The sequence below is a fragment of the Anopheles maculipalpis genome, chromosome 3RL (genome assembly GCF_943734695.1).
Source record: "Anopheles maculipalpis chromosome 3RL, idAnoMacuDA_375_x, whole genome shotgun sequence".
NCBI classification, from domain to species: Eukaryota; Metazoa; Arthropoda; class Insecta; order Diptera; family Culicidae; genus Anopheles; species Anopheles maculipalpis.
Window position 1 is genome coordinate 88,954,487 of NC_064872.1, and position 12,247 is coordinate 88,966,733.

At 44.2% G+C, this 12,247-nt stretch overlaps 1 protein-coding gene across 1 annotated transcript in view; it reads right to left on the reverse strand.

The window, feature by feature from the left end:
- Positions 1–796: 796 nt before the first annotated feature.
- The window catches only part of LOC126561800 (uncharacterized), a 39,681-nt gene continuing 28,230 nt past the window's right edge, over positions 797–12,247 (reverse strand). The window contains exon 6 of the mRNA XM_050218124.1: positions 797–900. Within this exon, the coding sequence (XP_050074081.1) occupies positions 797–900 (104 nt within the window). The remainder of the gene's footprint in view (positions 901–12,247) is intronic.

The window sequence follows — 12,247 nt, forward strand, 5'->3', positions numbered from 1 at the left end:
GGACTCTTAAAAAGCTGTGATTGTCTGATAATGGACCTCGAGATTTAGAGGGCAGAAGAGTTTCGAATCGTTTAAATGGATGAATGAGATAAAACGATAGTTATAAAAAAAGGCTCAAGAAAATGGAAGTTTCGTGTTGCAGTTTGAGCTAAATTTGTGTGAAAGAGAAGAGACTGATCAGATTTCGAAGCAAAGAATGAGGCGTGCTATCAGGAGAACGTTACTGGACGAGTTCCAAGAACCCTTGGTGAGCTTGTTAAAAATCGCTTCTATGTGTAATGGACAAGTTCATTATGAGATTCGAACCAGCGCTCGCTGTAAGGCTCAATCCCTGCTTCCTACATATGAAAGATACTACTTTTCGATCGCTTTTTTACCCTCAATTAAGTTTTCTTCTGACTGTAAGCTTTTACCGAAGGTTGGCATACAAGAAGAAGTCATGTCCATTCAACCCATGCTACAAAATCTGTTACAAAATGTGAAATTAATTAGCATCAACGCACGATTCAATGCGTCCTGTGTGATATTCTCCTCCTCATATATGGAAAGTAAACCGGTCAAACGAAGGAGAACAATTTAATTTGTGCCATGTACGACTCACACAAACAACTTACCTACCTGGCCGTCTACACAGCAACACACACTCATTCGTTCGGGCAAACATCAAAGTAACTTACGGGGTTCCAGTCCAGCCTTCGCACAAACTTCACCGGCATCCAGTGCTGCTTTATTTGTTTTGTAATTGCTTGGTAAATTTTCTACACTGCTGCTGGGACGGTTCCATATCACATCGGCATTACGATAGTGATGCCGACGACGTCAACGAATCGTCCTCCGATAGTGGCGCGATGGACAGATTGTGCTGGAATGGGCGCGGTGACACCGGGAGTGTTATGTTTTCTGCAATGCATGAAAGGAATTGGTAATGAATATAGCAAAATAAATGTAAAGCCATAGGGCAGACCAGAACGATGGCTAAAGTATCGACGTGTTTGAGCGAGCTCAGCAAAAGAAGTACACAACTTCAAGTCAAGTTAAGTGAGAAAGAGGAGGAAGAAGAGCAAGAAGCAGAAAACGAACACTGGAAGCTCATCTAGCGTAGGGGAAATATTCATGCCCGCTTGGAGGTAATTTACATTTTACTTGTTCATTTGATCCAACCACTAGGGTAGTAGTGGCTGTCCTCGCTCTTGAAGACTTTTACACGATCAGGAGCCAGATGAGCCAAGCATCCGTTCGGTGCTATTTTCTGGTCCATCCGTACATGTGTAAGTATTTTTATTTCACTCGCCACGTAACATCGCTCACACTGCAGTCTTGTCGGGTTCATAGCTGCACGTACAAAAACGCTGCATGACGCGCGGTTTGACGTGACGGAATTATGGTTGAGTTTAATTTTCTTAAAACAAATGCAAACCCCTGGCGCAGGGTTCGGAATGTGTTGTTTTCACTTAATTTCAATAGCGCAGCAAACAACTTGAACCACTCCACTTACTGGAGTTGGTGCGAGGATTTTAAAGGGGAAAGCATCCACTCGACAAGAAAAGATAAGCTCAATTCCAAGCTCCAATCCTCTAAATATTCCAGTCACAAGTCACAAATGCGGTGGGCAGTTGCTTCTCTTTCCCTCGCTGCTTGGTTTGGCGACTGGCTCGCCATAAAACAATTTCCCACTCCCAGCGGTACCCGGGAGGGGCACTATGGCAAAACGCTGCAAGTGTCACGAAGCACCCTCCAGTGCCAGAGTTATACGTGTGGAAGCGACGACGACGGCCAGGCCTCGGCGTCGTGACCTGCATGACTCGCAGCTTCCCCAAGTGCTCTTCTGCCCGTGTAGTGGAGGGTACAGGGGGCAGCCAAGAACACGAAACCTTCACGACGAGATGACGTTTTGTGTAAGCAGCTCAGCGTTACTTGACATCGGCAACCGACCCACCAAAACTCTGCACCGTTCATGGGGGCTTCTTGGACTTAAAATCTCTTTCGAGGTGGTTTTTTTTGTAGCCATTTTTAGTTGTTTTTCTTTGCATCGGCTACCGTCAACGGCGGCCAATCAAGGAAAACCACCCCCTGGAGACAGGGATTTGCGCAAAGAGTTTTGTGTTTTTATTTCCCAACACGCATCATTCCGCCGTCGCTGGCGAGGTTCAAAATGTGAAAAAGAGAACGGCAAAATATTTTAAATTAAAGAAAATTCAATTTAAAATTGACAAACAGCCTGCGAAGCGAGACGGAGCGAGAAGAATATGCGCGAGTGCCGGTGGGGGTTTTTTTTTGGGTGGAAACACATGCGACAACACTAGATATGAAATGATCCACCTTTCTTTTTTTTTTTTTTTGTTTGCAACCCACTTTCCCGAGGGTCCCTTCTGTGCTCGCTGTGAACTCGGCTGTAGACTGTCGCTGGCAGAGGATCGCCGAAACGCCGAGATGCGACCGTAAGTCCCACAAGTCAACTGCAAATAGTGTGAAGAAGGCGAGTTTGTTTTTTAAGTGTGTGTGTGTGTGTGTGTTTGTTTGTGTGGCACAACACAAGACTTCCACTTTTGGGGTGGAACAAGCACGCCGGAAAGCGCTGGAGGGAAGCGTGTGAAAAAGAAGATGGCCGAACGACCGGTTTGAGGGTGGGAAAATGAAAACGAAAACGTAACGATATCAACGGAGGATTATTTTTTCGCGACCTTTTCTTCGCGCTTTTTTTCACACAGACACACACACACACGTGGGGTGGATGGTCCTCTGTGAGCAAAAAAATAAAAAAGCGCCATACAACAGGAGGCAGAGAGGGAGAGAAAAAGTAAAGGAACGCCCGGAATATCCTTTAGCAGTGAGGGGATTGTACTATTCCACGGTGGAATTGAGAGGACAAGGGATGTCAGCGAAGGTGTACCAGTGGTGAAGTCTGAAGCTGCAAAGAAGATAAAAATTCTGATGACTTTATTTTAGTGCGATGAAGATCCGCGCCCTACGGTAAGGCGTTTGGGGTTGGGAAACACGGCGACAACCCATGCAGTATGCAGGAACGCACGTGGAGGTGTGTATAAAAATGAGAAAAGATTCAATTCACCAACCTTTGCCGTTCTCGGATGGAGCTCGGAACGATCCGGTACGAGAGCCGTACCAGTGTCGGAGCACATCCAGCATAAAGCAGTGCAGAAGGGAAGGGATCAGGACTACGAAGAAGACGACAACGACGAGGATTGTCCATGAGCCTCGGTGTATATCCTGCGGCCCACTTTGCCCGGGTAATAGTTCACTTTGCGCGTGGCTCTATGAGCGTGTGTGTGCGCGCGTTCTATGACATACAAACACACACACACATACACACACACACACACACACACACACTGCCACACTGTGAAAGCTTTGAATACACATCGTTCCATTCGGGGACAGGAACAGGAACCAAAGTGCTTTATGTGATGTGCCGCGCTCGACCATACCTGGTGCGACCGGCACCGTGTGTGAAGCAGCGTGGTGGGATAGAAGCGCAAAATTTGCGTGTGCTTTCTTGGTTCAGATTAAGTTAAGGTGGACGACGGTTAGGAGGTTAGGAGCGCAAGACAGATATGGAAAATTATGATGATTTTCCCCTCACACTCTACACAACCGTGCCCAGCGGCACCAGTGGCAGGAGGAGTAAATGCCATTTGCATCTGTCCCTTCGTTCCTTGGTTGGACCACGGCGCAAAAGATGGCTCTAGGTGGAGATTAAGTCGCAAACCTTTCGGCGACATAACCGGGAATATGGCGTTTGACCGTTTTTTTTTTTTTTTTTGGTGGGAGGACGGAGGTTTTGGTGAGGGAAGAAAGAACGAGAAGGAAAAAAATAGTTCAGAGTTCCTCTGTTGGATGCTGGAGTTTTCCATTACCTGAATGGGATTTTGTAACCGGGTGACGTATGATGAATGTGGTTGTGCGCTGTTAGCAATGAAATCACTGTTGCAATGCAGTTTTTCGGTGTGCGTCCGTGTGTCTGTGGCCGCTATTCTCGTGCTTTTCATAGATTGGATGTTCCGATTTAATTTAGAAAAGCGCACGGGCGCGAATAATGCTTATGGAGATAAGGATGTCGGGTGGGTTTTTACGTGAACAATTGTATGCGTTTTATTTGTATGATAATATCCTAAATAGAGAGATAATTTGTGTATAAGTGTTGAGGTGGTTTCAATTTACAAATTTATAAAAATTTAATCAGTTTCTTTGGAAATCTGGTAGCAACATCATTGACTGACTAGTAAGATAAGAAAATTACATAATTTTATGCGTTTGGTAACATAATGTTGTAGGATTTGTTACAATTGATAACTTTATGCGAACATTTTTCACAGAAAATAAGCACAATAATCACTATTGAAAAAAGGTTGCTTTTAAATGTATTATTCAAGTGCTTTATCACACCCTTTTCAACATTTAAGTACAATTAACAGTACAGCGCACAGTCAACCAAACAATGCACATTACATGAGCCCGAGTAATACAATTGCTCCGATTGCTTCTGCGAAAGAAAGGAACACAAACAAACACGCCGATGGCGTTAATTGCCGAAAAATGCAATTCAATTCGCAGCGGTAATTTAAATTTCTTTCATTTGTCTGACACACAAACACAAAAAAACAATACCATAAAGGTTTAAATAAAAAACGCCCCTCCCGCTTGGGGAGGAGGAGGAAGATCACAGCAAATACGACAGGACTTGCAGCAAATAATGCCATTACCGGTTTTTTGGGCGCAACCGGCGACCGGCTACAACGTAAATGAAGCAATGTCCCCACGTGCAGTGTATTAAGTGGAATAATTAAACACTGATTGGCCATTATCCACTCCAGCGATGCAGCTGATGGACGACGGGGTGGATCACTTGTACGGGTGCGTGTGTGCGTGTGTGCGTGTGCGCATGTTTCCACCAGACTGAGGCCATCAGTGAGGTACCAGAGGATTTTAATTTAAAAAAGATTTCACTTTACTTTTTTACGAGTTTGAAGTATGTGATGAGTGTCTGTGTCTGTGTGTGTTTGTGTGCATCATTCTTTCTCTGATTACATGCCACACATTGTAAGCACAGGGTGTGAATTTGATTGGCATTGCATTTTTGTTTCGATGGGAAAGAGCTTATTTTCCAATTCCGCAATTCCGCGCTGCACAAACTGATCAGCACCTGTCAGAGGAGTTGTCGGTGGGTTAGGGGTGAGAGAAGGAGCGGGGTAAGCAAATAATCCTGTATTGAGTTCGACGAGCGGGATTTCAATCTGATGCGTCACATGGCGACAAAAAGCTTGTTTTTGTGAGTGTGTGTGTGTGTGTGAAATGGAATATTTCCAAACCTTAAACCATCAGGCTTCAGGCTTGGTTGTTCAAAGAAGAAGCTGTGGTTTTCCCCCATGCCTTGACAAACATATTTTCGCACCAGAATCAATAATCAACCTATCTCCGGCACTGATGCGCTGGCAAAGGAAAACTTGACTTGACTCGCATCCCACCGGATTGGAGATGTGCATTGTGCAAGCAAGCGTGAGCAAGATTTGCTTCCACAGCTCATCCAACGCTGTGCATATATAGACGCGTGTGTCTGTGCTCACAATCAGCTATCATTCCACTGATGCTGCTGGAAGAACGCACACGATGCACGACGGCAAGGACACGTTTCGCTTTGTGGTGTGATGAAAGTTTATCTCGCTGCAATCACTCACTCAAGTTTCGTCTCGGGACCGTTGTTGGCGAAGAATCTTTGTTCTACGGGGGTACGGCGGAAGGCGCAAGTCTCTAGCGCCGTGGTGACAAAACGACGATTCTAAGGCAAACTTTTAACCACGTCAAACGTGTGAACCCAATTTTGCGAATCGCGATGAGAAGCCGTTGCGGACGTGATGGTAAAGGGGTTTAGCCTCGACAGAATCTCCAGGGCTCGGCAACCCTGAAGATTTGGTAAAAATACTCAATATTAGGTTCATTATGTTAGGAAAGTAGTTGAAAACATTATTTTGCGATGAAAATTGCATACATTTAGGTGCTTTGGTGGCACTTAAATATATGTAGCTAATGTTAAGCATTTTGGTTCAAATTTTAGCAAAATTATTCAATTCCCTCAATGCGTAAAGTTTTGCAAACAAGATTTCCCCGTTTTTTAATGATGATATTAAAATTTGCTTTCATCCTGTTAATCAATTCTGAACGATGTTTACTTTGTGGCAGCTATTGATCTTCTCGATTCTGCCAACCGACACCCGCGATTGCTTGCCGAACTCTGCTTCTAGAAGACCGTTGGGTTGAACCTCGAATCAACCTAAATGTATTTATTTTAGCGCACAGCAAACCCGCCCCACAAACTCCCATTGCCCTTTTCTTTATCCCTAAAACGAGCCAAAAGGATGCAGAATAATCTAACATCGAAAATAGTTTCCCAGAGCATGAAGGGAAGGTGTCTGTGTGTGTGTGTACCCATCCGCAACGGAAGAAACCTCAACGAAACATAGTTTGCTGAAGATTCCTTCCATCTTCAACACCTTACACCCAACACGAAGGGAACGACGGTTTCACCACAAGAAAGAAGGTAATTAGAACGATTGCCATGCGCCCGACCGAGCAGACCAAGCAGGGGTCGGTAAAGCCCGTTTTCGGAAGCCACGATAAGTTGGGTTGGCGCACATTTGCACCAATTTTCGCCACGCGAAAGGTAAATCCTTGTCGCTGGTGCCGAACCTTCGTGGATGAAAGTTTTCCGGTTAGAATTAAGCTACGGAAGGTGCTTCAAGAATTACATGGTGACGGTGTGTAACACAGAATTTCATGTTGAGATGTTTATTTGGAGTTTGCGGAGGCTGACTACAGGGAGACAGGCACTTTCCAGTAACGCATTTCTGCTGTGCGAGCTTTCCCTTTGGATGGGAAAAAAAATTCTGCAAAGATTGCCAGTTGTGTTGCAACGTACCGCACGAGCGGATGATGGTTTGTGTTTTGTGTTTGGCACACAAGCATGACGTGAAAATTTAAACTTAATTAAAATTCTCCGATGGAAAAATATTTTTCTATCGAATATATCTTTCCCAAAGTGTCCTTCAAGGGTGGTCGTTCGATGGGGACGAGTGAGAAAGTTGTAAGTAAACTTTGTAGTACGAAAGAAAAAACGCATGGGCTCATTACTCCTGTGCGCTTTGTGTATGTAATGAAGATACGTCACCTCTTCCTTCCGTTCACTCAAAGGCACACGTTATTATTTTCGTCATAATTTTCTGCACACCCATCATGTAATGAGCAAAACACAGCTCTGATGCGAAACGGTACCCTGCTGTAACGGATATATGTACGTACATGTATGCATTACGGAGGCCTTATGTTCGTATAACCCCGTGGGCGACCTCCGAAAAACCCGACCCAACCATTTTCACACACAGACACGCGCGCGCACTCGGGCAGTATCGTGATAATGGTTGTAAATTTAATTAAAATTTCCCTCCCAGCAGGTGTCTATGCTAGTGCACGCGTGTGTGTGTGTTCATGTTAGGATGTATGTGTGAAAAACTGGTCCCGACACACCATGATTGACTCGGGGAAAAAAGCCCACCCACTTAACGGAACAAACGTACGAATGCGGAAAGCCTCGGGGAAGAAGTTCTTGTTTTCGGTGACGGGAGAAAATCTTCCCCAGCTCTGGAAAAGCCCGACGGGCCCTGAGAATATGAGCTTACTGGGAATCCTTTTTGAAGGTATGGTTGAAGGAGTGGGAGTGGGGGTGCGGGTGGTTGTTTTTGGGAATGCTTCAGGTCCTTTTGCTGCTTGCAAAAAAAGTACCTTCGAATCAGCGTGTCGTTTGCCGGGAAGGAATAATGAGCCAAACTAAACGTAATTCTTGTTTACGAAGTGGAAGATTAATTTTAGGATGGTAGGTTAAAGCAAAAAAAAAAACAGGAATGTTAAAAATTTTCATCAAAACCAAACTTGTTTTTCCTACGTTGGGGAAAAACACATCAACAAAACATTTTTTTTTGTTAACAAGTATGAATTTAGTTAACTTTCCTAACACTAACAAACGATAAGTGCCAAAATGTATGCAATTGACGCATCTTGCTTCAAATTCGCTTTAAGTTTAAGCCGCCGCTGGCTGAATATTAAAATTAATTCCATTCCATTGTTTTTCTCTCTCTCTTTCTCTCCATTTCAGTGCAGATTTTGAAGCCCACGCTTAAGCAACAGAGCGTTAGCTGTAGCTAATTTTCCACCGCACCATATTCGAAAACATTCCATGTAAACTACATAACGGTTGCAACAAAATGAGGTAATTACTTTTTTCCCTCGCTCTCTCTAGGTTCCCCCCCCCCCCCCCCCCCTCTCTGTGTTACGTATTTAACTCCTTCCAAGCTGGTGGACTGATAGCGTGCAACAAACGGTTTACGAAACAAAAACCACAAAAGGAAATCAAAGTCAATGCAAAGCTGCTCTTTGATGACGGATTGAGACGGACCCTCCTGCAAATAACATTCATCCATCCATTTGTGCGATTCGGTCGTTCGTTCGGTTGGTACGATCGTTTCATTCAGTTGGCCTCGGTGCCATCGACAGGTGATGGAAAACGTTCTGGAAAATATGACCAAAAGATGGATAACGTTGGGTAGCGCTGGTTGAGGCAAGGGAGCGAAATGAAATTAATCAACAGTGCACCTCGTTTTTCAATATTTTTCATCCCTCAGTATCAGACGAGAATATTTTGGAGGGAGAACGCAACTTTTTTTGGTTTGGTTTATTACGTGTGGCGTTCTTTTTTTTGTATATGAATCCATTCCGGATCCACGCTTATCCTTTAATACCAGTTGGTTTTTCTTTTTCCTTCCGTTGCCATTTTCACCAAAAGCTTCGAAAGTATTTATATTCAGTATTTATTTGTGGTCTTTTGCTTCCACGTAACGAAAGCGAGTTCCCATTTTTGTCAGTTTTATTCTGTGGCACCGTTTTCACCTTTCTACTACCAGCACTGGCAGCAGACAAAAGCGGGAGCGTTGAAAAAAGCTTTATTATAACAAAAAACTGGTACACTTCTTTCTCAATCTCTTGAGGATGCCTTGGCGATCGAAATGGGAATGGTTTGCTTTGCAAAAAAAAAGCGAATTGGTTGCATCTGCTGAACGGTAGCGGATAGCATCCAAACGCTCAGAGCCCCAAAACCTCCCGGAGGGCGGATTACACGAACGAAACGAAAGGATTTATTATTTAATTTATAGCCAAACGAATGGTACGTTGAACTGCACGGCACGCTGAACGCTAAGTGGAACAGGTGAGGACAAGTGGTCCCACTCTCCCCGTTTCGTTTTGAGCGATAAAATTTTAAAAAGCAAGAACGCGATTTTTTAGCAGAGGAATGGAGGGAAAAAAATCTCTTCTAAAATACACAGTTAATCCAACTGGTGGATGAATTTTTCTACCAGATTCAATTTTTGCCCCGTCTTCCCACGTAGTTTTAAACAAAGGTTCCCAAATCTGGTTTTTGCTTATCGCGGTATTATCACGAGCTTATTTTCCTAAGCCGTGCAATATATATTTTTTATTCTCCCAACAGGAGTAGTAGCAGATTGTTGGCACAAACATAATTTCTTGCCCTTTTTTTCCTCTTATGGCAGGAAAACAAGCAAGTTCTCCATGAGAAACAATGATACATTTTCTATTTTAAGGATTCAAAATCATTTTTCTTCACCGAAACAGAGCAAACACCGCATTTTGTCGCTCAGATTGCATACTTCAAGGCTTGTTTAAGGATGAAAATGGTGAAGCTGTGATAGATGCGACAAAATATTTTGTTTTTGAGTTCTTTTCGAAGGAAAATCCCCAACTCTAGTTTCGATTTTCGATTAAGGATCGATACTAAAGATCACTGACCCAAAATATTTTTCGCTTCCGTTAAGCAATTTTGCTCTCCTTTTTCTCAGTTTCATTAATTCCATCACTCAAAATCCCACAACTAAAGAAATCCGATCTAAATCCCGAGCACGAGCTTCACTGCAAGCACTTTGGAAGGGGTAAAAGCAAAGAAACGCACTCATTTTCCATACAGCACCGAAACGAGCTTTCCTTGTTGCAGTCCTCCACCAGAGTACAAAAGGCCCGATACACCATTCCAGCTCCATTTGCTTTCGCCCCCAAGTTGAATGAAAATTTTTGCTTTGGCAGTTTTGTTCCGAGCTGAGAATTGTTGCCATTCCGCCAGTAAGGCGGGTAAGGTAAAAGGGAGCGGAAGGAAAGGGAAGGTTATCGTTTCCACCACACCGCTTTCGAACGTTCCCCTATTGCAGCGGAAACTTACCCCTTCCCTATCGTGGGCCCGGGTTCTGTTCGTCGGTTTTGGTTCATTTATTGAAATTTATATTATTCGACTGAGACTTATGCTGTTCATTGTGAGATTTCTTTTGTGTGCTTAAACCAAACGAGCGAAAATTTGTGTGCTACATTTCTCCCGCTAACGGTTTTCAATTCTGCCGGATTTCTCAATTCCCCTACCACGCGCTTAGGGTAGCAGCGGAACAATTCGTTGGACTGACATTTTTCGACATTTTTTTTTTTGCATGAAAAAGAATAAAATTCCTCCCTATGGAGTATGTATGTGTGTAAATGTGAATATTTTCTCGTTTTGAATGTAATCTCTTTCCCTTCATCCCTTCTGCACACACACACACACCGTGTACTCTGCAACACACAAAAAAGAAGCAAATTTCCTTTCGTTGAGAAGCACGACGGCCATCGATGTTAAGCGAGCGCGAACGTTGCGATGTTTTTCACCAGGTACACACTGAAAGTCAAAAACTCACTTCCGGATGGGACGAAACGTTCCATCCCATTGTTGTACCATCATCATCACAACCCTACCCTACCACTTCATTCCACCTTATCCGGCGCGAAGGTTTTTCTAAGCCTGGCTTCGCATCACTGCGTGTGCCACGATTAATGTTCCTTCAATTGAATATTTAAAATTCAATTTGTGCTTGCGCTACTCACAACCATGACGAGGACGACGACCAAGACGCCAACGACCATCGTTCGATATTGTCTCGTTTCCTCGCACCTCTTTCCCTTTACATTGATTTACCAAACGGGCGGCACCGAACCGATGGAGGGCGTATTTTACGTGCCACGTTTTATTTTCATCTGTTGCCCGCATAGGACTCCATGCAATTTTTGTTATTCGGTTGGATGCTTTAGCGCAAAAGTCTCTGCTTCTTCCTCCCACAGTCTTAGCCGTATCATCATTCTCGATCGTTAACTCGTCCCTCAATTTCAGCTCGCTCGATGTGCGTGTGAGTTAGAATAAATTTTCCATTGAACCTAGTCAGCGATTTGCACAAAGAACCTGCTTCTTTCGCTCATCCGCGCACCGGGTGTGTTAGCGAGAGGCTAACAGAAAGGGAAGAAAAACGACCATCAAGTGAGCGTACAAATAATTTCGAATGAATTTTCCCTCCACCGTTTCCACCGCAGCCTTTAACCCACAGTGCTCCGTGTTGTTTGCCCACTGGCTGCTGCTTAGATTTGGGGCTAAATATTTCCAATCGTCTGACTGGCTCTCGGTCGCCCGGAGAAGGTTGAATAATATTCAACAGTAGCACCGCAGCCACCACCCCGATCTTCACCGGCGTCATCAGCAGCAACGCGCCAAAATTGATCGTTGCAGCGAAATTAAACCACAATTACTTCCCAACGCCAGCAAGCCAACCAGTCGGACCCGGGGACCCTTTGCACATTGAGACTGGTCCTGATCCGGTTATCTTGGTTTCCGCTTCCACCGCACACACACACGCACACTCCAACATTCCTGTGCCGGTTGTGGGCAGGGTGGTGGAGAGATTAGTTAATGCTTTCCCCGGATGCCCTTCGGCTTCGGGTGAGCTTTTCACACCGATATGCCTGCGACAGGCCAAATACTGTGCGCAGAGATAAGGTTTCCCCCGGTTCCTCTTCCGACCGACGGCTCTATTTGTTCGTATTGGTTTGCATAAGTTTATGGTTTAAATTAAATTTTCCCAACCATGATGGTAAGGTTGGTCAAAGTGTGTTGGACGTGCCAAGCTGCGTTAAAGGAAATGGAAAATTTTCTTTCATCTGGAAGCTCGTTGAACGATTGTTATAAAGGAATATTAATTTAACATTTAAAACATGGAAAAGGCTTACATTTGGACTATTTGTCGATCAGGGTGAGGATCAGGGTGAATCGTTTGTCGTTAATATGATATAAATCAAATCAAAACTCAACCTCAACCAGCTGATATTG